The sequence below is a fragment of the Acipenser ruthenus genome, chromosome 57 (assembly GCF_902713425.1).
Source record: "Acipenser ruthenus chromosome 57, fAciRut3.2 maternal haplotype, whole genome shotgun sequence".
In the NCBI taxonomy this organism is placed as follows: domain Eukaryota; kingdom Metazoa; phylum Chordata; class Actinopteri; order Acipenseriformes; family Acipenseridae; genus Acipenser; species Acipenser ruthenus.
The window spans coordinates 4,406,091-4,430,707 of NC_081245.1; the positions used below are offsets into that span (position 1 = coordinate 4,406,091).

The 24,617-nt window shown below is 46.2% G+C and overlaps 3 protein-coding genes across 3 annotated transcripts; all 3 read right to left on the reverse strand.

The window, feature by feature from the left end:
• On the reverse strand, positions 1–7,925 carry LOC117970188 (protein KASH5-like). The gene is made up of 13 exons (XM_059017852.1): positions 7,828–7,925; positions 7,462–7,579; positions 7,029–7,079; positions 6,360–6,437; positions 5,967–6,023; positions 5,255–5,314; positions 4,763–4,827; positions 3,995–4,181; positions 3,096–3,230; positions 2,216–2,347; positions 2,037–2,074; positions 831–923; positions 1–598 (listed from the first exon to the last, which is right to left on the reverse strand). The coding sequence occupies exons 2-13, from the start codon at positions 7,483–7,485 to the stop codon at positions 373–375; spliced, it is 1,146 nt and encodes a 381-aa protein (XP_058873835.1). The 5' UTR covers positions 7,486–7,579; positions 7,828–7,925; the 3' UTR covers positions 1–372.
• A 54-nt stretch (positions 7,926–7,979) lies between these two features.
• Positions 7,980–16,525, reverse strand: LOC131724789 (uncharacterized). Its single transcript, XM_059017543.1, has 9 exons — positions 16,453–16,525; positions 14,832–14,907; positions 12,666–13,438; positions 12,335–12,421; positions 11,725–11,832; positions 10,451–10,631; positions 9,797–9,858; positions 9,130–9,196; positions 7,980–8,142 (listed from the first exon to the last, which is right to left on the reverse strand). The coding sequence occupies exons 1-9, from the start codon at positions 16,523–16,525 to the stop codon at positions 7,980–7,982; spliced, it is 1,590 nt and encodes a 529-aa protein (XP_058873526.1).
• Positions 16,526–17,032: 507 nt separating this feature from the next.
• Positions 17,033–24,125, reverse strand: LOC117967236 (zinc finger and SCAN domain-containing protein 31-like). The gene is made up of 3 exons (XM_059017764.1): positions 23,576–24,125; positions 21,943–22,401; positions 17,033–20,039 (listed from the first exon to the last, which is right to left on the reverse strand). The coding sequence occupies exons 1-3, from the start codon at positions 23,838–23,840 to the stop codon at positions 19,288–19,290; spliced, it is 1,476 nt and encodes a 491-aa protein (XP_058873747.1). The 5' UTR covers positions 23,841–24,125; the 3' UTR covers positions 17,033–19,287.
• Between the last annotated feature and the right edge of the window lie 492 nt (positions 24,126–24,617).

Here is a 24,617-nt window from a genome sequence, read left to right on the forward strand (position 1 = left end):
GGAGGGAGGGAGGCTGGCTCTAGTGGTTAGAGCTGAGGAGGGACTGGGAGGGAGGGAGGGAGGCTGGCTCTAGTGGTTAGAGCTGAGGAGGGACTGGGAGGGAGGGAGGGAGGCTGGCTCTAGTGGTTAGAGCTGAGGAGGGACTGGGAGGGAGGGAGGCTGGCTCTAGTGGTTCGAGCTGAGGAGGGACTGGGAGGGAGGGAGGCTGGCTCTAGTGGTTCGAGCTGATGAGGGACTGGGAGGGAGGGAGGCTGGCTCTAGTGGTTCGAGCTGAGGAGGGACTGGGACGGAGGGAGGGAGGCTGGCTCTAGTGGTTAGAGCTGAGGAGGGACTGGGAGGGAGGGAGGCTGGCTCTAGTGGTTCGAGCTGCAGTCAGATAGGAGGGGGGCTGAGATGCCTCAGTGTGATGTGGGGTCTCAGGGTCTGTATAATGAGATGCCAGAGGGATGCCAGGGGGGAGTTGGCAGCCGGGTTGAAGCTGTGCTGAGCGCTCTGGTACAGGAGGCTGCAGAGAGAGACCAGGAGGATGGCACAAGCCAGCCCGATGCAGGAGAGACACGACCTGGCTGAGAGGGGGAGGAGGCGCCCCTGCTCTGAGCTGCAGGGAGACAGAGAGGAGAGGAGTGATACACAGCCACTGCATTATACACTGCACTGTACATGAGATACACAGCCACTGCATTATACACTGCACTGTACATGAGATACACAGCCACTGCATTATACACTGCACTGTACATGAGACACACAGCCACTGCATTATACACTGCACTGTACATGAGATACACAGCCACTGCATTATACACAGCCACTGAGTGGTCTGCACTCACAGCCTGTTGCCCTGGGTGGTTCTCCTGAACTGGACCAGCTGCCTGGAGACGGGAACCAGAGACCGGACCACAGGAACCAACTGCATCTCAGACCTGAGGAGCAGCAACAAGAAACACAGGAATATAAACCAGAGACCGGACCACAGGAACCAACTGCATCTCAGACCTGAGGAGCAGAGACAAGAAACACAGGAATATAAACCAGAGACCGGACCACAGGAACCAACTGCATCTCAGACCTGAGGAGCAGAGACAAGAAACACAGGAATATAAACCAGAGACCGGACCACAGGGACCAACTGCATCTCAGACCTGAGGAGCAGCAACAAGAAACACAGGAATATAAACCAGAGACCGGACCACAGGGACCAACTGCATCTCAGACCTGAGGAGCAGAGACAAGAAACACAGGAATATAAACCAGAGACCGGACCACAGGAACCAACTGCATCTCAGACCTGAGGAGCAGAGACAAGAAACACAGGAATATAAACCAGAGACCGGACCACAGGAACCAACTGCATCTCAGACCTGAGGAGCGATAAGAAACACAGGAATATAAACCAGAGACCGGACCACAGGAACCAACTGCATCTCAGACCTGAGGAGCAGAGACAAGAAACACAGGAATATAAACCAGAGACCGGACCACAGGAACCAACTGCATCTCAGACCTGAGGAGCAGAGACAAGAAACACAGGAATATAAACCAGAGACCGGACCACAGGAACCAACTGCATCTCAGACCTGAGGAGCAGCGACAAGAAACACAGGAATATAAACCAGAGACCGGACCACAGGAACCAACTGCATCTCAGACCTGAGGAGCAGAGACAAGAAACACAGGAATATAAACCAGAGACCGGACCACAGGAACCAACTGCATCTCAGACCTGAGGAGCAGAGACAAGAAACACAGGAATATAAACCAGAGACCGGACCACAGGAACCAACTGCATCTCAGACCTGAGGAGCAGCAACAAGAAACACAGGAATATAAACCAGAGACCGGACCACAGGAACCAACTGCATCTCAGACCTGAGGAGCAGAGACAAGAAACACAGGAATATAAACCAGAGACCGGACCACAGGAACCAACTGCATCTCAGACCTGAGGAGCGATAAGAAACACAGGAATATAAACCAGAGATAATAATAATTGTGCTGCTTTACCACGTGAGTAAGCAGAAAGCGCGCAGTCTTACCAGTCAGCAGTCACAGGGCTCTGAGGATCAGCAGGGTCCTGCGAGAGAGAGAGAGAGAGCACAAGGACATTTACAACGAGAGCAGCCCCGTCTCCTGTTGAATTCTCAAAGAACAGCTGAATATCAGAAGCTCCTGTTTCGGTCGTGTGGAGATGGAGTGGCTTCTCTTCCAGTTTTACCTCCGGGACGGTCTGTGTTGAGGAGCTGGTCGTCTGAACCTCTCTGTGGTTTCGACCGCCCCGCTCCTCAGACGGGATGCTCTGAATCGAACTCCCCCCCTCCTGGGCTCTCGACTCTCCTCTCAGCAGATCCTGCCCACCAAAAAAGTATAGAAAGCCAGCAGTATTATTATTTATTTGGCAGACGTCTTTATCCAAGGCGACTCACACAGGCATCACAGTACAGGGTTACAATGCAAGATTCATATTTAAATACAGTGTAGTTTACAGTGCAGATAATAATACTGCATTATTTTGAATCATAAAGTCCAATGAAAGCTGCTGAATAATGTTCCCTTGTTAACATATTGAATTCCACCCCCTCTATATAGAATGAACTCCCTCAGCTTCATAGAGTCCAATGAAAGCTGCTGAATAATGTTCCCTTGTTAACATATTGAATTCCACCCCCTCTATATAGAATGAACTCCCTCAGCTTCATAGAGTTCAATGAAAGCTGCTGAATAATGTTCCCTTGTTAACATATTGAATTCCACCCCCTCTATATAGAATGAACTCCCTCAGCTTCATAGAGTCCAATGAAAGCTGCTGAATAATGTTCCCTTGTTAACATATTGAATTCCACCCCCTCTATATAGAATGAACTCCCTCAGCTTCATAGAGTCCAATGAAAGCTGCTGAATAATGTTCCCTTGTTAACATATTGAATTCCACCCCCTCTATATAGAATGAACTCCCTCAGCTTCATAGAGTCCAATGAAAGCTGCTGAATAATGTTCCCTTGTTAACATATTGAATTCCACACCCTCTATATAGAAGGAACTCCCTTTCCTAGGAGCTGTTACCCGTAGATTTGGGCTGCCTCTTATCGACCCCTCACCTGCTCTCCAGACTGCTGCAGGAAGTTGTTTTCCAGACCTGGGTTCCTGAGCAGCGAGGGCCCCTTCGCATTAAACTCGTTAACCAGCATCCCACAGAGAGGGGTGGGGAGTGAAGAGCCGACTGTGTGTGTGTCCTGAAACAGCAGCCAGGTCAGGAGGGGTCAGCCTGTCCACTCACTTCTCATACTGTGTGTGTGTGTGTGTGTGTGCGTGTGTGTGTCAGTGTGTGTGTGTGTCAGTGTGTGTGTGTGTATGCATGTGTGTGTCAGTGTGTGTGTGTGCGCCTGTGTGTGTGTGCGTGCGTGCGTGTCAGTGTGTGTGCGTGTCTGTGTCAGGGGGTGTGTGTGTGTCAGGGGGTGTGTGTGCGTGTGTGTGTGTCAGCGTGTGTGTGTGTCAGTGTGTGCGTGTGCGCGTGTGTGTGTGTGCGCGTGTGTGTGTGTGTCAGTGTGTGTGTGTCAGGGTGTGTGTGTGTGTGTCAGTGTGTGTATGCATGTGTGTGTCAGTGTGTGTGTGTGCGCCTGTGCGTGTCAGTGTGTGTGCGTGTCTGTGTCAGGGGGTGTGTGTGTGTCAGGGGGTGTGTGTGTGTGTCAGTGTGTGTATGCATGTGTGTGTCAGTGTGTGTGTGTGCGCCTGTGCGTGTCAGTGTGTGTGCGTGTCTGTGTCAGGGGGTGTGTGTGTGTCAGGGGGTGTGTGTGCGTGTGTGTGTCTGTGTGTGAAAGAACAGCGGGGTCAGGAAGGGGTCAGGAGGCCACATGTATTCTGGGATTGCCTCGGTCAGGTTTGATTTCTGTATTTCTAAGAGATCAATAATCCTGTTTAGAATATTTTTACACTTGCATTAATACTGATAGTTACACATGGTCCTCACCTGGAGGCATTTGAATAGACAGCGATGTACCTTGTGCACGTCCTGTATCTCTAGCTGCAGGGAGCTCTCAGTCCTGTCTCTCCAGGGCAGGGAGCCCTCAGTCCTGTCTCTCCAGGGCAGGGAGCTCTCAGTCCTGTCTCTCCAGGGCAGGGAGCCCTCAGTCCTGTCTCTCCAGGGCAGAGAGCTGCACACCAGAAGGGATTCCTGTGGGCTGCAACTGAACAACAACAGCAGCAGCAGCAGCAGCGATCTCATATCTACAGCTGTGGACAAACATGTCACACCCCCCCCCCTCCCCTCCTATTGAATTAACTTGCTTCATAGAGTCCAATGAAAGCTGCTGAATAACGTTCCCTTGTTAACATACTGAATTCCACCCCCTCTATATAGAATGAACTCCCTCAGCTTCATAGAGTCCAATGAAAGCTGCTGAATAATGTTCCCTTGTTAACATATTGAATTTCACACCCTCTATATAGAATGAACTCCCTCAGCTTCATAGAGTCCAATGAAAGCTGCTGAATAATGTTCCCTTGTTAACATATTGAATTCCACCCCCTCTGTATAGAATGAACTCCCTCAGCTTCATAGAGTCCAATGAAAGCTGCTGAATAATGTTCCCTTGTTAACACATTGAATTCCACACCCTCTATATAGAATGAACTCCCTCAGCTTCATAGAGTCTGCTGTACACACACACACCCACACACACAGTATTAAACCCTATCAATTCAGCAGGCAACACTTTTGGCCACAGCTGCAGGTCAAACTCCCAGAAACCCCGCACGGATTACTCACGCTGTCAGATCATTATAACTCTGAGTCAGCTGGTCCTGAAGTCTGCTTATCTCTGCCTTCAGCTCCTTGTGGAAACCAAACCAAAAAAAGAAAGAATTCAGGAATTGGACAGGCAAAGAGGTAAAGCTCAAACACCTTGAAACGGGCCGTTATTCATGGAAAAGTTATCGCTGTTATTAAAGGTGAATCGAGATGCAACGTTGTCTACGGCGTTCGACCCATCACATCTCTCAGCAGCTGATGGATCTCAGTGATTCTGCCTCAACAACACGTCCTTTCCATCCCCTCCTCTCTGTCTCTCTGTCTCCTAACCCTAACCCTTCCCTCTGTCCCGAGTCTCCACTTCATCTCCACACTGTCCTCTGGTCCTGCTGTGCTAACAGTATTAGTTATGGTTAACGAAGTCGACTCCCTGTCACGATTCTCACGAAATCATAACCCTGCTTTGTTCTAGACCCAGTTATTTCTCAAGCGAGGGTCCGTGACTGCTACCTGAATAAGGGAGACGTATTCCTCTATGCTCTGCTGAAGTCTTTCTGTCTCTCTCCCTCTCTGTGAGGCAAAAGACAACAAGCATATCAGTGAGACAAACTCCACTCCTGGGCTGTGAATTCAATATCAGAACCCCTGAGAAATCTCGGGATTCCTGCCATATTACTGCAGCTACAAACACACTGCCACTGAAACGCAGAGACTGGCTGTTCGCTGCTAGTTTTTTGTTGATGTTTTTGTCTCCTTCACAGAGTCGGAGTTCATTAAAGAGGCGAGGCTTTGGAAAAAGTCTCACTGTGATGTTTTTGTTTGACAGTTTCTAAAAGATTTTACTGATAAAAAAACGCTTGCTGTATCAAACTGGAGGTCCTGAACCCACACATGGTTTGATACGATCATGTTCGCTTGATTTGAAATTTTATTACCCCTTATTAATACCAACACTAAAGTTTTACACTCCCCTATAGAATGAACTCGCCTCGCTTCATGAAGTGGAACGAAAGCTGCTGAATAGCCTTACCTTGCTGAATCACACACCACTTTGTAGTTTTCCAATCTCATCTAACATGAAACAGTACTGTACTGCTATTCCGGTGCAGAAGTGTTTTTGGCGGTATCATTTCTTTGATTACATGATGTTAAATAAATCTGTAATTATAAAACAAGGCTTTCTATAAAAGCCTGGTGCATTATTATTGTAGAATGGGTTTACCTCTGTAATGACAGCATCCTTGCTGGAGAGTGTGTCCTCCACTTCATCAAGCAGAATCTGAGAAGAGATGGAACATGACACAAGCACTGACAGACCTGGAGGCCTGTTGGAATAACAGGTACAATCAGCATCGTCTGCAGAGTTTATGAGGTTTCTCACTTCGTTTCTGCATATATACCTTTGCTAGTTCCATTACAGCAATCCTAGCTAACAAAACACGTCCTATCTGAGTCACTTAGTACAGAGTCTCACCCGCGGAGCACAAGGAGGTTCCGGGACTTGCTCAGGGTCACGCGCAGTGAGTGAGCCTGGATTTGAAGCGGGGACAAGCCCTTTTCTTTAACCACGGCGCCCCGCAGCCTCCCGTGGGACGGGCGTTCTCAGCAGGGTTACCTTGAGCTCTGCTTTGTCCTCAGTCAGCTGCTCCACCCTCCACCTCAGTGTGTCTCTCTCTGCTGCCAGACGCACGCTCTGACAGGAGAAGCAAGCGGGAAGCGTTGTTTTTAATGCATTGTTTTCAGGACCCCTTATTAAAGCAATGCCATGCTATTTGTTTTATCATGTGTTTCCCATGGTTTTATGCATTTGCCATTGTTTACCCTGGTTTGCCATGTTTTTAATAAGCTTTATCATACCGCTCTGTGCTTTACAATGCATACCTAGACAGACAGACAGACAGGCAGGCAGACACACACACAGACAGACAGACAGAGGGACAGACAGACAGGCAGATAGACAGAGGGACAGACAGGCAGACAGACAGAGGGACAGACAGACACACACACACACACACACACACACAAAGACACAGACACACACACAGACACACAGACAGACACACACACACAGACCCACACACACACAGACACACACACAGACACACACACAGACAGACACACACACACAGACACACAGACACACACACACACACACACAGACAGACACAGACACACACACAGACACAGAGACAGACACACACACACACACACAGACACACCCTTCACTGGCACTGCAAATAAAAAGCTATTTGAAGGTAATAAATGTGTGTGTTTTTGGTTTCACCTCCTCCTGTCGACACCTCGTCTCCACAGTCATTGCCTGCTGCTCTCTCTCCTGTTGATGGGAAGCACAGCATTTCAAAACAGGGAAAAGAAACTAACTTACACGCCTCTGTGAAACACCAGCCAGGCTCAGTGCTGGAACGCAGGCCAAGCAAGAGCAGTTAGAAGCATTGCATCGTCCGTTCAAGAATTATAACATGAGACGGCTGGCTTGGAATAGCTTGCATAGTCACATAAAGCAGCCCAGCCCGGCCCAGCCCAGCCCAGCACAGCCCAGCCCAGCCCAACCCCGCCCAGCCCAGCCCAGCCCAGTCCAGCCCAGCCCAGCCCAGCCCAACCCCGCCCAGCCCAACCCAGGCCAGGCCAGCCCAGCCCAGCCCAGCCCAGCCCAGCCCAGCCCAGCCCAACCCCGCCCAGGCCAGCCCAGCTCTCACCAGCTGTTTTGTGTGGCGTCTCATGTGGCTGTTGGTCTCCTCCAGCGCCTTGGCGGCTCCCTTCAGCTCCTCCAGCTCCTCAGAAACGCTCCTCGCCTGCTGCAGTGCATGCTGGGAGCTGAGGGGAACAGACAGAGTCGTCACAGTCACAGGGTCAGAGCTACAAAACATCCCTCTGAGCGCTTTCAACTACAAAATACCAAAACACCCCTCCAAGTGTGTGTGTGTGTGTGTCAGTGTGTGTCTCAGTGTGTGTGTGTGTGTATGTGTGTGTGGTGGGGGGGTCTCAGTGTGTGTCTGTGTGGGTCTCAGTGTGTGTGTGTGTGTGTGTGTGTGTGTGTGTGCGTCTCAGTGTCCGTGTCTCACATCCTCAGCTGCTGTTGCAGGAGGGAGATCTCTTCATTCAGATGGCTGCTCGTTTCCTCAGACCCCTCCACAGCTCTCTGCAGCGTCTCATTCCTCTCAATCAGTGTGTGTGTGTGTGTGTGTGTGTGTGTGTGCGTCTCAGTGTCCGTGTCTCACATCCTCAGCTGCTGTTGCAGGAGGGAGATCTCTTCATTCAGATGGCTGCTCGTTTCCTCAGACCCCTCCACAGCTCTCTGCAGCGTCTCATTCCTCTCAATCAGCCTCCTGTTTGTAAACTCAAGGCCTTCGATGGAGCTGAGCAGGTCTGCGGGCTCACTATGGAGACAGTGTGAGGAGAGGAGAGAGGAGAGGAGAGGGAGAGGGAGAGAAAGAGACGGAGAGGGAAAGAGGGAGAGAGGGAGAGGAGAGGGAGAGGGAGAGGGAGAGGGAGAGGGAGAGAGAGAGAAAGAGACGGAGAGGGAAAGAGGGAGAGAGGGAGAGGGAGGGAGAGAGGGAGAGGGAGAAAGAGACAGAGAGGGAGAGAGGGAGAAAGAGACGGAGAGGGAGAGAGGGAGAGGGAGAGGGAGAGGGAGAGGGAGGGAGAGAGAGGGAGAGGGAGAGAGAGGAGAAAGGAAAGAGGGAGAGAAAGAGAGAGGGGAGAGAGAGGAGACAGAGAGAGAGGGGAGAGAGGAGACAGAGAGAGAGGGAGAGGGGGAGAGAGAGGGGAGAGACGGAGAGAGTTCAGTTTAGTTTAGTTTAGTTTAGTTTATAGTTTATAGTTTAGTTTCTTCACTGTGTGCCCCGAGGCACAGGTACATCTCAATAGTGCAGCACTAAGAAATAAATACTAAAAATAATCATAATAATACAAAGAGAGACCTGAACACACCAGACTCAATAAAATAACAATACAACAAGAAACTCCAAACAATTACTGTGCATCCAAAGTGATATCAATACACACACACACACACACACACAGACACACAGACAGACACACACACACACACACACAGACAGACAGACACACACACACACACAGACACAGACAGACACACACACACACACACAGACACAGACAGACACACACACAGACACACAGACAGACACACAGATAGACACAAACACACACACAGATAGACAGACAGACACACACACAGACAGACACACAGACACAGACAGACACACACACACACACACAGATACAGACACACACACAGACAGACACACAGACAGACAGACAGACAGACACACACACACACACACAGACACACACACACAGACACACAGAGCTGTCGTGATGACTCTGGCTTTGCTACTCACACAGTCACCCTGCTGGTATCGCCCCCATAGCCCTCCAGCTGAGCAGTGCTGCCCCCTGTCTTCTTTCCTGGGGCAGAACACAAGGCCAGCATTGAACCCACGTCACAATGGATCACCGCTGTGGATTGACATGACCACCCTACAGAAAAAACTGATTCACTGGACTCTGTGAAGCTGAGGGAGTTCATTCTATATAGAGGGGGTGGAATTCAATATGTTAACAAGGGAACATTATTCAGCAGCTTTCATTGGACTCTATGAAGCTGAGGGAGTTCATTCTATATAGAGGGGGTGGAATTCAATATGTTAACAAGGGAACATTATTCAGCAGCTTTCATTGGACTCTATGAAGCTGAGGGAGTTCATTCTGTATAGAGGGTGTGGAATTCAATATGTTAACAAGGGAACATTATTCAGCAGCTTTCATTGGACTCTATGAAGCTGAGGGAGTTCATTCTATATAGAGGGGGTGGAATTCAATATGTTAACAAGGGAACATTATTCAGCAGCTTTCATTGGACTCTATGAAGCTGAGGGAGTTCATTCTACAGGGTGTAAAACGTTTGCTCACAGCTGTATTCTTGTGGATGGGGATTGGTGTGCAATTGTAACTTCCGGCAAACAGACCCACTGAATAAAAACCGCACAGAGATTTTTTTTAACTTACCCGGGTGAAGAAGGGAGACAGTTTCGATAAACTCCACTTCATCGCTCTCCCTCATCTCTGATCTGGAGGGATAAAAGAGAAGAATCCCATTACAGACCAGCAAACTTGAATTCGAGTCCTCAAACCTCCGGTCCGAGCCCTAGTCCTTGAAACAAACTCAAATCAATTTTCATTAAACTAGAGGTAGTAGTGGGGGGGGGGGGGGGGGGGGGGGAGATGACTTTGATGTATTTTTTTCTAGCTAGATTATTCTATTTCTATAAATTTGATTTCAGATAATAACGTCTTTTTTATCCTTTCTCTTTTACACAAAAAACACATGAATGCATTTCCCCTTTGCGCCGGTTCACAATGCAATAAAACACATGAAGTTGACACAGACAGAGATTTCTAGGTTGAAAATGCTTTATAGTTCTGTTCAGTGCAGCCAGCACATGCTAGAGCTGGGTCCTCTCCCTGGTTTTGTTGCTGTATATGTTTCTTTGTATTATCTTGTATTCTGTGTAAACTACACTGTATTTAAATATGAAGCTTGCATTGTAACCCTGTGCTGCCCTGTAACACCTGCGTGAGTCGCCTGGGATAAAGGCATCTGCCATATAAATAAAGATAAAGATAATTGTGTGTGAAAGGCGCTGTATACCTAACACATACCCGTCCTCTCTGACCTCCGCAACCCAGCCCTTCATCACACACAGGAAGGTGTTCTGATCCACAGCCTGGCCCGACTGTTCGGGGTCCAGAACCCTGTGCAGCACCCGGAGGGGTCCTTCATCTCGGGGCTGCCCGGTCACTGCCTGCAGGTACTCCACAATCTGATCCGCGCTCACCCAACCTCAGAATAATACAGACAGGTATAGTCAGGTGTGTGTCTGTGCTGTGTGTATCACAGGACAGACAGCAGTGTATAATACAGACAGGTATAGTCAGGTGTGTGCCTGTGCTGTGTGTATCACAGGACAGACAGCAGTGTATAATACAGACAGGTATAGTCAGGTGTGTGCCTGTGCTGTGTGTATCACAGGACAGACAGCAGTGTATAATACAGACAGGTATAGTCAGGTGTGTGTCTGTGCTGTGTGTATCACAGGACAGACAGCAGTGTATAATACAGACAGGTATAGTCAGGTGTGTGCCTGTGCTGTGTGTATCACAGGACAGACAGCAGTGTATAATACAGGCAGGTATAGTCAGGTGTGTGCCTGTGCTGTGTGTATCACAGGACAGACAGCAGTGTATAATACAGACAGGTATAGTCAGGTGTGTGCCTGTGCTGTGTGTATCACAGGACAGACAGCAGTGTATAATACAGACAGGTATAGTCAGGTGTGTGCCTGTGCTGTGTGTATCACAGGACAGACAGCACTGTATAATACAGACAGGTATAGTCAGGTGTGTGTCTGTGCTGTGTGTATCACAGGACAGACAGCAGTGTATAATACAGACAGGTATAGTCAGGTGTGTGCCTGTGCTGTGTGTATCACAGGACAGACAGCAGTGTATAATACAGACAGGTATAGTCAGGTGTGTGCCTGTGCTGTGTGTATCACAGGACAGACAGCAGTGTATAATACAGACAGGTATAGTCAGGTGTGTACCTGTGCTGTGTGTATCACAGGACAGACAGCAGTGTATAATACAGACAGGTATAGTCAGGTGTGTGTCTGTGCTGTGTGTATCACAGGCCAGACAGCAGTGTATAATACAGACAGGTATAGTCAGGTGTGTGTCTGTGCTGTGTGTATCACAGGACAGACAGCAGTGTATAATACAGACAGGTATAGTCAGGTGTGTGTCTGTGCTGTGTGTATCACAGGCCAGACAGCAGTGTATAATACAGACAGGTATAGTCAGGTGTGTGTCTGTGCTGTGTGTATCACAGGACAGACAGCAGTGTATAATACAGGCAGGTATAGTCAGGTGTGTACCTGTGTTGTCTGTATCACAGGCCTCAAAGGTGGAGTTCAGTAAATCTTCCTCAGTACAGGAGCTGCTGTTCACAGGGCTGCTGTCAGTCAGACTGTCCCACTGCAGGGCTGACAGAGGAAACAGAGAAGTTATGTTAGTGAGACACACACACACACACCCCCCCCCAGCCGGGTTAAAAAAAGCGCAGAGTTTGCGCTACACTTTCCTGCATTTTAGAAACGCATACAATTTCTACATTTTATTACAAACCTCAGTTAAATACTATTATTATTACTGCACTTCTGTTTCAAGTTACAAACATGCCATACAACGTAGTTTAGCATACTGCTAAACAAAATAAGGGTAAAGAGAAACTTACCCTGAAAAGTATTTTGTATTTCAGTACAGGCTCTCATCCATACACTGATCACACACTCACCCTCTGGTTCAGTGCAGGCTCTCATCCATACACTGATCACACACTCACCCTCCGGTTCAGTACAGGCTCTCATCCATACACTGATCACACACTCACCCTCTGGTTCAGTCCAGGCTCTCATCCATACACTGATCACACACTCACCCTTGGTTCAGTCCAGGCTCTCATCCATACACTGATCACACACTCACCCTCTGGTTCACTGTCCAGGCTCTCATCCATGTAGCTTTGCCCAGACTCAATGTCCCCACTGCTGCTGTCCAGCTGGGGCTGGGGTGCTAGGGACACACACAGGACAGAAGAAGGAGTCAAAAAAAAAAGATCTGTGAATGTGACAGCTGTTCTGTATATTTCATGTCACTTCAGCAGCCTGTTTCTGAGAATTCTGATGACGACGCAGGCTGCAGGAGACGGCGAGTCGCTGGGAGTCTGTGGGGTTTCTGAGGAATTCCGTTCCGCCTCCACAGCTGGAACTCTGGTTTCTTTATTTGGGATGTTGTCAAGTCCCCAATGTAAACCTACCTTTTATAACAGATACAGCCTCTGCTGGTTCAGGGTCCGGTTTGCTGAGTAGGACTGCACTGCCTTTAATCAGACTCTCCTCCACCTCTCCGAAAGCACAGCTCCAGTCCAGGTCTTCCACAGAGCGACTCCTCTTCCTCACACTCCAGTCCAGGTCTTCCACAGAGTGGTTCCTCCTCTCCCTCACACTCCAGTCCAGGTCTTCTACAGAGCGACTCCTCTCCCTCACACTCCAGTCCAGGTTTTCCACAGAGCGACTCCTCCTCTCCCTCACACTCCAGTCCAGGTCTTCCACAGAGCGTCTCCTCTCCCTCACACTCCAGTCCAGGTCTTCCACAGAGCGTCTCCTCTCCCTCACACTCCAGTCCAGGTCTTCCACAGAGCGTCTCCTCCTCCTCACACTCCAGTCCAGGTCTTCCACAGAGCGTCTCCTCCTCTCCCTCACACTCCAGTCCAGGTCTTCCACAGAGCAGCTCCTCTCCCTCACACTCCAGTCCAGGTCTTCCACAGAGCGTCTCCTCTCCCTCACACTCCAGTCCAGGTCTTCCACAGAGCGTCTCCTCCTCCTCACACTCCAGTCCAGGTCTTCCACAGAGCGTCTCCTCCTCTCCCTCACACTCCAGTCCAGGTCTTCCACAGAGCAGCTCCTCTCCCTCACACTCCAGTCCAGGTCTTCCACAGAGCGTCTCCTCTCCCTCACACTCCAGTCCAGGTCTTCCACAGAGCGACTTCTTCTCAAACTGGACCCAAGCTTCTTATCCCCTGTGCCAGACCTGAAACAAAACGAAAGTGGTTCTTCGAGTACATAATAATTCCAGATTCTTACCTAATATATATTGCCTTGAAAGCTGGTTCCAGGAGACCTAGTTTGAGGGTGCTGTATCAAACCCCCAAGCGAGCCGTGCAGTGTATATGAAAAACACACCGTTTCTGGTGAATTGGATTTTTTTAAATGGTAACTGGATCACGGTTTCTTTGTCATGTATTATAAGTGCACATATATTTAAAATACTGTTCAAACTACACTGTACATCAGCTGACTTTAAAGCCAACCGCCAATATTAATAAAGAAATTCAGATGGAAATAATTAAATCCAGCAAGCACACACAAAACAGTTTGTTTATTTTCAACCAGTCTTGCTACTGTAGTGTTATTAAAACAAGGTAAAGTGTTAATTACTGCATACGCGAGGAAAGCCAACCGGTCGTTTCCTTAGCAACGAGCTTATCGATCACCAATCTAAACAAACGACTGCCTTATTATTATTATTATTATTATAGCTACAGAAATATCAAACCTTGATCAGAGTACCATTATGAATGTTTATATTAATTGGTACAGTAAGCTACGATCGTACTCGGGTGAAAACATCGTGGAGAGACACAGGCCTCGTTGCCGTGGGAACGTGACGTCACGCTCTTAGCGCGTCATAACGGCACGCCGCTACGCAAACAACGTGCAAGCCGTTGCCTTTCTGTGTAGATTTTTCTTCATGAAACAAAATTACTAATAAAAAATATTGCAAACATGTTGCTGCTTAGAGAACACACATACCATAAACAATAATGAAACATTGAATATAAAACTCGGTTTCTAATCTAGTAAACTGTATTTCTGTTTAAAAAGTTATAATAATAATAATAATAATAATAATAATAATAATAATAATAATAATAATAATAATAATAATGTTATTTGTAAAGGCAAAAACAGCTACCACGTACTGCTTTATAGAAAAACTTAGCACTGGAGATAATATATTTATAAAGAATAATGTACGACTTTCCACAGAGTTTAAAAAATGAATATTTTGTCTGTCTGTAGCTCCGTTGCCATGGCAAATTTCGCCTTCTATATTAACACACGTTATTAATACGCCTTAAAACCAACAAAACAACGACCTTATTGGTTGTGTGTAAGGTAAAAAAAAAAAAAAAAAAAAAAGTATTCAAAATGTATTTAAATTAAATTCGGGTTTTTAATACAATATTACAAATGCTATTCACCGAGTCACGCGGCGGTTGCCATGCGACGGTTGCCATGAACCAACACCTCGCTCCCCTTAACGACCCCGCAACACCAAACCGTTCACCCCGAAGGCTTTAAATTTGAAATCCTCGGTTACTTATTTTAATATTAAACGGCGGTCGACGCTGTACTCGTACATGTCTAAAAGATATCCAGACTTCGAGCCGCCGCCGCCGCCGTCGTCGTGAGGCGGGAGAACAAAATCTTCACCTCCTTCTCCGACAGCGAAAAACACACCCAACTCCCGCGAGAGCCCGCGTCGCTGGGCAACGCGCGGAGGATTACGTGACGTCACTTAAAGGCACAGGACCCGATTTAACCGCAGAAATACCGTCCACTGGAGTTTTAGTCGTGTTTTTCCTCGCATTCTGAACATATTGTACTTCAGAAATCCCTGAGCCGAAAGAAGCGGGAATGCCCACGACAAAAAAAGACAGAAGTCGCTAAGACGTAAAACGGAAGCCATAATAGCAGTCCAGTAGTCTATTAGATTTTGAAAAGTCACATTTTCCAATTGTTGTCGGTTTTTTCTACTGCAGATTGAAATTCAATACGTGAAGGTAAAATTATTCAGCAGGTTTCATTCGGCTTTGTAATGCAAACTTAATTAACTATACAGGGTGATGCAAAACGTTTTTGGCCATTTGAAAATGTAACCACCTTAAACCTCCCGTGACTTGAACGCACATTTCCATGAACGTATTTCCAGGGCGGAGTCCTGCTGCTGCTGACGGTGAGGTTACGGAATTCAAGTGTACAATTATTCCTTGACGTCACAATGCAGTGACATCATCAACGTGTCTATCCTGGCTGCAGCAGAGACTCTAAACCAGCTGCCAGATGACGAGGCATCACAAAGCAGTGACATCATCACCGGACTACCGGAATTCCGTGCAAAACCACCAGTTACTTGTTTTAAGGTATTATAATTTATTAAGATAACAGATTTTATTATTGAAAGTGTGAATTTAATCTTACCTCTGTGTGTGTGTGTGTGTGTGCTCACTATGGACTTCCTGTTGTTCCAGTCACAAAACAGGATGCAAGCTCACAATGATCGCTTAGCTAAAGATGAAACAACAACACACAGAGCCTGACTGAGCCCATCTGAAGCTGCACCTTCTCAACTCTGCATTTGAAACTGTATCTAAACTTATTATTATTATTATTATTATTATTATTATTGTCATTTGTTTTACATCTCATCCAAAGGACGGAGCACAAGGAGGTGAAGTGACTTGCTCAGGGTCACACACACACACACACACAGTGAGTCAGTGGCTGCTGCAGAGTCACTTCCAATAGGAGCTCGTTTGTTTGACGTCTCATCCGATGGACGGAGCACAAGGAGGTGAAGTGACTTGCTCAGGGTCACACACACACACACACACACATGCACACACAGTGAGTCAGTGGCTGCTGCAGAGTCACTTCCTATAGGAGCTCGTTTGTTTGACATCTCATCCGAAGGACGGAGCACAAGGAGGTGAAGTGACTCGCTCAGGGTCACACACACACACACACACACACACAGGGAGTCAGTGGCTGCTGCAGAGTGACTTCCAATAGGAGCTCGTTTGTTTGACGTCTCATCCTGAAGGACGGAGCACAAGGAGGTGAAGTGACTCGCTCAGGGTCACACACACACACAGTGAGTCAGTGGCCGAGCTGGGATTTGAACCTCGTGGTTCCCCCACTTGATCAATTCCTTGTTCCTGTGTGTCCCGGGTTTGGTTTGAGTTGAAAACACTCCCTCACCTCGCAGCTGCGCTGGAGCGCAGCGATCTCGCAACACGTCTGTAACCTTCATCGACCCCGCCATCTTCCTCATCGTTAGAGTCCGCGCTGGCGTCTCCAGTGTAAACCAGACCGGATTTTCCCCAAGGGGTTTCCTGATGTAGTTTTGACAAACTTCAGGGCAGCTGGAGAACGTTTCAGCAGTGTGGAGTAGTGGTCAGGGCTCTGGACTCTTGACCGGAGGGTCGTGGGTTCAATCCCAGGTGGGGGACACTGCTGCTGTACCCTTGAGCAAGGTACTTTACCTAGATTGCTCCAGTAAAAACCCAACTGTATAAATGGGGAATTGTATGTAAAAATAATGTGATATGTTGTAACAATTGTAAGTCGCCCTGGATAAGGGCCTCTGCTAAGAAATAAATAATAATAACTACAATGTACAGCTATGGCCAAAAATTTAGCATCCCCTAGAATTTTAGGATTGAGGCAATGTAATGTAATCTTACATTATTCAACAGGTTTCATTCAACTTTCTGAAGCAGTGGTAGCTCCTGCTGTTCTGGAGTCTTCGCCTGCATTCTTATTAAAAACCAAAATAAATAAATTAAATAAACACACGTTTCTGTTTGCATTTTTTTTTATTGTTTAACAAAAATAAATGACCAATAATTCTACAGCTGTTTTTTTTTTTTCATAATTAAACATCTACTTATGGTCTGTGTGAAGCGATGCTGTCTATCACTTCTAGAACCATTTCTCATTCAAAAGTAGTTTCCTGAAATGCTTTTAGAAACTTGGGCGATGCAAACACAACAGGATATTAAACACTGGTAGGTAAAACTTTGCTTAAAATCGAAAAGGTATAAAGTACTGCTTTAATAAATCATAAAGACAGACACAGTAAAATAAATATTTAAAAAAAATCACACATTTTAACTACAACACTTCACATTAAACTACACAACAAATGTGAACACAGAACACAACAGAAACACACCAACAAGAAAAACTAATAATTAACGAAAGCAACGAGAGAGCTACTGACATAGAAAAATTCCTGGCCATATTATTAGGACCCACAGCTCTGGCCAAAAGTATTTCTGATTACATGATATCAAAGAAAAGATCAAAATGATGTTCATATATTTTATTATTATTATTATTATTATTATTATTATTATTATTATTATTATTAATGTCTCGATCCTAAAATTCTAGGTGATGCTAAACTGTTGGCCAGATTTGTAGTTTTCTCAATTAGATTTGCCGCTGCCTACTCAAAATAAATACAAAATACAGCTTTTACACCATTGTCCCCTTTGTAGTTATTAACCAATCATATTCCTCCATTTCATCAGCTGGCTTGCCTCCACTAGGGTGGCTCCCCTCCCCTTTTGCGTGTTTTAGCCAATCACAGGTCTCCCTTCCCACAGCGATGACCTCATCGCCGACGAGAGCGAAACGAAGCGAGGTTTCGAAGGACCTAGCGAATGCCTACAGAACAATTCACTGACGTTTGAATTTCTAAATTGTAATTCAGAGTACTGTTTCAAGAAACACAACTTGTGGTAGTGTAGCTTTCTCCAGAAGTTTGGGGCGGACGGGAAACACGCCGCGAGCCTCTTTAAAAAGCAAAGCCCCTGGAGACCTGTTTCTAAACACGACGCAAGAACGGGACGCTAAGATGGAGGGCTGCCAACTGTAAATAAATCATGCTGCTTTTGCCCAAGATGGACCAGAAGTGATTTACTTGTTGAATTATTCAATGGATTACTGCAGCGTTTTTCCCATCAACTGAGATCGATCAAAACGGACACAAGGTAGTGTGATTTATTAATAATCTTATTATTATCATTATCTGTTTATTTAGCGGACGCCTTTATCCAAGGCAACTTACAGAGACTAGGGTGTGTGAACTATGCATCAGCTGCAGAGTCACTTACAACTACGTCTCACCCGAAAGACGGAGGTTAAGTGACTTGCTCAGGGTCAAACAATGAGTCAGTGGCTGAGGTGGGATTCGAACCGGGGACCTCCTGGTTACAAGCCCTTTTCTTTAACCACTGGACCACACAGCCTCCCTTAAATGACATAATCTTGTCATTTAACTGATGGAAGACATTTCAATAATGCAGTAGCTGTTCAGTATATATGACCACGTTACCTCTGTGCTGGCAGCCTTGCACTGGTTTCCTGTACGGTTTAGGATCGATTTTAAAGGTCCTGCTTCGAATTTCTAACGCTTTTAAAAATGGCCTCGCTCCCCTGTATCTCTGCTCAGCCCTCACTGTCTTAGATTACAGGATGAGAGTTTGCTCTGGACTCCACGGACTCAAGAGAGCGAAGGCGGCTCACGATTCCTGAGGGAAGGCCCCATTTCTTGTTGCTTTTAAATTAAGATTAATAACACATTTTTTAAATAATTTAGCAGCTGTATTTTAAAACGTTATCAATGTGAATTTATCTTTTTACTTGTTTTGGACGTTTATCTGTAAAGCGATTTGAGCGGATTTATCGCGAGAGGTGCTATGTAAGTGTGGGGTAGTGGTTAGGGCTCTGGACTCTTGACCGGAGGGTCGTGGGTTCAATCCCAGGTGGGGGGACACTGCTGCTGTACTCTTGAGCAAGGTACTTTACCTAGATTGCTCCAGTAAAAACCAAACTGTATAAATGGGGAATTGTATGTAGATATCTTGTAACAATTGTAAGTCGCCCTGGATAAGGGCGTCTGCTAAGAAATAATTATTCAATAATAATCATCCCAGCTTTCAGTGGCAGTCTCGCGGGTATTCTGATGCGTTTCTGGACTCGGGTCCTGTTCAGTCTCTGATCAACTCTTCATTCGGTAGGTTTCTCTTAGGCGTGAAGCCTCTGATGTGCTTTCAGGTAGTCTACCCGGCTGAATCTCATCCCGCACTCGGTACAGTGATAGGGTTTCTCTCCCGTGTGAATCCGCTGGTGTTTTTTCAGCACTCCGGAATGGCGGAACCTCTTCCCACAGTCCGGGCACTGGTAGGGTTTCTCTCCAGTGTGGATCCTCCTGTGGACTTTCAGATGCTCGAACTGACTGAAGCTCTTTCCACACTCGTCACAGATGTAGCGGGTGTGCCCGGTGTGGGCACGCTCGTGAATTTTCAAAGAATTTGAATGCGTGAAGCTCTTCCCGCATTCAGTGCAGTGATAGGGTTTCTCTCCCGTGTGGATTCTCTGGTGCTGTTTAAGGTTCCCCAGCTCGCTGAAGCTTTTCCCGCACTCCGTGCAGCGGTACGGTTTCTCTCCCGTGTGGATTCTCCGGTGCTGTTTAAGATTCCCCGAGTCGGAGAAACTCTTTCCACACTCAGGACAGGGAGTCGGCCTCTTTCCGGTTTGAATTTGTACGTCGGGATCCCTTCTGCTCATCGCGTTGCACGGGGTTTCAGGGTCGCCGACGCACACAGAGCGTCCGGTCTCCGTCGACCCCAAGAGCGGGGGACGCACGCGGCTGTCTGGGAGAGACGCAGCCATGGATTCCTGCGCCTCTTGCGTTGTCGTCTTGCTTTGTATCCGAAGCTGTCGACTGCCACCTGAAGCGACCGCCCAGAGGAGGGATGAAGTGGACTCTCCTGCATCTAATTGAGAAGCAGAAAAAAAGATTCTTGGTCACTTCTTTTGCATAGGACGAGGTAAAGCGATCTTATGCTAAAATTCGACCTCCCAACCACCAGGGGGGCTGTGAGCCAACCTTGAGGCTTTCAACAGAAAGGGCGTGACGCGGAAGTTCCGGCTTTTGGGCGGAAGTCCCAAAAGAGCGGTCGCCATCTTTGTTGGGGGCAGCAAGGTTGGCTCACAGCCCCCCTGGTGGTTGGGAGGTCGAATTTTAGCATAAGATCGCTTTACCTCGCCACACACCCCCTACTGAAACCATGTGACCACATGATCTCGTCAGCCAGTCCCACCTCCAGCCATGGCTAAAGGTTTTGAATCACCACCCTATAGAGCGAACTAATTTTGCTTCATAAAGTCCAGTGAAACCTGCTGGGAGATACTGAAATTGAAGAAGGGATCTATGAAAAAGACCTAGGAGTTCATGTTGACTCAGATATGTCTTCATCTAGACAATGTGGGGAAGCTATAAAAAAAGGCCAACGAGATGCTCGGATATATTGTGAGAAGTGTTGAACTGAAATCAAGGGAAGTCATGTTAAAATTTTACAATGCATTAGTAAGACCTCACCTAGAATATTGTGTTCAGTTCTGGTCACCTCGTTACACGTCACGTTGCTGCTTGCGTACTCCTGGAGTCGCGTTGGAGATTTTTAATACAGGCTTCACTGTACTGTAATTGAATTTAAGACTATTTTTGAGAGAAAGACGTTGTTTAAAAAGTGCGTCTGAAATTCGTTGTGTCAAACTTGTTGAAACAGCTGTAGTGAATGTATGCTCTTCAAAGCTGGACCTGTGAACCAATCAAACCTCCATCAGGACCCTGAAGTCGTTCAGTGACTGTGAGCGATGGGACACCCCTGACTGGTAAAAAAAAACTACATGAACATAATTTAGATTTTTCATTTAAAAGAACCTACAAAATGATATCGGGCAGCAGTGTGGAGTAGTGGTCAGGGCTCTGGACTCTTGACCGGAGGGTCGTGGGTTTAATCCCTGGTAGGAGACACTGCTGCTGTACCCTTGAGCAAGGTACTTTACCTAGATTGCTCCAGTAAAAATGGGTAATTGTATGTAAAAATAATGTGATATCTTGTAACAATTGTAAGTCGCCCTGGATAAGGACGTCTGATAAGAAATAAATAATAATAATAATAATAATAATAATAATAATAATCTACCGGAAGCCATATTAGTAGTACAGTAGTATTTCATGTTAGATTTCGAAATGTCACATTTTTTAATTTGTCAGTTTTTCGTTATCTAGAAAACTACAAAGCGGTGTGGAATTCAATATGTTAACAAGGGAACATTATTCAGCAGCTTTCACTGGACTCTATGAAGCTGAGGGAGTTCATTCTATATAGAGGGGGTGGAATTCAGTATGTTAACAAGGGAACATTATTCAGCAGCTTTCATTGGACTCTATGAAGCTGAGGGAGTTCATTCTATATAGAGGGGGTGGAATTCAATATGTTAACAAGGGAGCATTATTCAGCAGCTTTCATTGGACTCTATGAAGCTGAGGGAGTTCATTCTATATAGAGGGGGTGGAATTCAATATGTTAACAAGGGAACATTATTCAGCAGCTTTCATTGGACTCTATGAAGCTGAGGGAGTTCATTCTATATAGAGGGGGTGGAATTCAATATGTTAACAAGGGAACATTATTCAGCAGCTTTCATTGGACTCTATGAAGCTGAGGGAGTTCATTCTATATAGAGGGGGTGGAATTCAATATGTTAACAAGGGAACATTATTCAGCAGCTTTCACTGGACTCTATGAAGCTGAGGGAGTTCATTCTATACAGAGGGGGTGGAACATTATTCAGCAGCTTTCATGAGCAGAAGCACTGGGTTCAACTCACATGCTGTGCTGCTTGTGGACGGCATCACTCCTTCCTCCTTTCCATCTGCAGCTCTTTCCTGAGGGGGGTGATGTTTCCTCTGAATGGACCCCAGCACAGTGCCCTCTTCTCCAACACTAGCACCAGTGTCTTCAGAGACAGGCTGATTGGGTTTCATGCAGATCTGTTCAGGAGGATAATCTTCACAATGGCTAGATTCCAGCCTCTGCTCAAGTGGATGCTTATTATATTCTGTAGTGATGTGGGTATATTGAAGAGGCTCCTCTTTAATGAGGACAGATTGGATTTCGGGGTCCTCCTCTTTAATGAGGACAGATTCCAGTCTGGGCTGGGTCTTCTCGTTCCCAGAAGCAGGATGTGGGGCCAGGCTTGAACCCCACTCCCGTCCCTCTGCAGGGTGAACAGCTGGCCTCTCCGGCTGCTCCACGGCTTCAGGGGAAAGGCGTTTCTTTCTGGGATCTGTGATAGACAGAATGGGACACGCTTAACTCTAGAAAAAACGACAGCCCATGAAACACCACAACACAGCTAGTACACTGTACAAAGAAAACCAGTGAAAATTATTATTATTATTATTATTATTATTATTAATGGATCCCAGGGTGTCAGCTTCAACAACATTACTGGGGAGTTGGTTCCAGACCCTCACAATTCTCTGTGGAAAAAAGTGCCTCCTATTTTCTGTTCTGAATGCCCCTTTATCTAATCTCCATTTGTGACCCCTGTTCCTTGTTTCTTTTTTCAGGTTGATAAAGTCCCCTTGGGTTGACATTGTCTATACCTTTCAGGATTTTGAATGCTTGAATCAGATCGCCGCGTAGTCTTCTTTGTTCAAGACTGAATAGATTCAATTCTTTTAGCCTGTCTGCATACGACATGCCTTTTAAACCCGGGATAATTCTGGTTGCTCTTCTTTGCACTCTTTCTAGAGCAGCAATATCCTTTTTGTAACGAGGTGACCAGAACTGAACACAATATTCTAGGTGAGCTCTTACTAATGCATTGTAAAGTTTTAACATTACTTCCCTTGATTTAAATTCAACACTTCTCACAATATATCCAAGCATCTTGTTGGCCTTTTTTATAGCTTCCCCACATTGTCTAGATGAAGACATTTCTGAGTCAACATAAACTCCTAGGTCCTTTTCATAGATTCCTTCTTCAATTTCAGTATCTCCCATATGATATTTATAATGCACACATTTTTGAACTGCTTTCATTTGAAGTTTTAATTGATTAACTAACAACTAACTGAAGGGATCTATTGCCACTGCGAGACGCTGGTTTTAACAGAACACTGCCGATTGAAATTCTGAGCAATCGTGGGTTGGAATTGATTCCAAGGTAATTCGAAAACGGATTTTAAAAATGGAATTTTAAAACAGAAACTGACCCCAACCCTGCTTATCGCACAGCAGTGTGATCCAGTCCAGGTTTTACTGTGATCAGCCCCCAGTGTGTCTAGCTAAGAAGCTCAGGTGTGTCTGATTATTAAACTCCCAGTGAAACCAGGACTGCACACACTTATTATTATTATTATTATTATTATTATTAATTTTCACCTTGCCTCCATACTTTTACAAAGGACTACTAAATCTCCCTTCTGAGAAAAACAAACAAACGATGAACTCACCTCCAGCTCTGCTGCACCGTGACCCGCGTCCAGAGTTCATGCATTCCCGCACCGCTTTCAACTCGCTCTCTGATATTTCCAATCTCAGCTTCAGACTTTCATTCTCTTTCTCCTTTCCAGCCATTTCCATTCGGAATTCAGTGAATTTGCCGCCGACAACTTTTGTGATTTGGCACAAGACGGTGTCTACAGCCGCTTTCACTGCGTGCTCGATGGTAGAGGCGAGCTCGTCTTGAAAGAACGACACGGAGACGCTGACGTCCATTATTCAGGAGGATTTCGTTAAAATAATGTTTCAGAAACGCAGCTTCGGTTTAATTTAGTTTTCGCTTCTAACGCCGCCACCTCGATTTTAGCTGAAACAGTTAAGGCGATTAAAAGGCATTAGCGAGTTAATAATAGACTATAATCCACACACTGCTGGCGAGATATAAATTAAAATAGACCAAACAGACTCAGTCACTCGTTTCCTTATTTTTTTTTTTCAAAAACTTACACGGCTTAAAAAAAAACAAACAAACGTAACTTTTCTCTCTTCCAGCGGCTCCTGCTGTAAACATAGCAACAGACGCTTCCGGTTCCGGTTGGTTCTTGCCAAAGCAGCCAGTGCGCCTGCGTACTATCGCTTAACAAAAGCAATGGTTTTTTTGGGACGTACAAAGAAAACAAAAAAATCTTATGGTCAAAAAATATAATCTGATATTATTTTTGTAAACAAAATGATACTATCATGATCAGAGGTTTATTGACCCGTGACGTTAAATAAAGTGGATGACGTCACAAGCTCGGCTGTAAAGTGTGAATCCTAAAGAAATCCTAAATTACATTATTTTTCTGTAATTCACTGAAGCCCATCTCTCTCTCTCTCTCTCTCTCTCCTCTCCCTCTCCTCTCCTCTCTCTCTCCTCTCTCTCTCTCCTCTCCTCTCCTCTCTCTCTCTCTCTCTCTCTCTCTCTCTCCCTCTCTAATCTTCAGTTAGACCTCCCTAGTGTCCTTAATTGTTCCTTAATTCACTCTACCTTTATAAAAATGTGCACTGTGA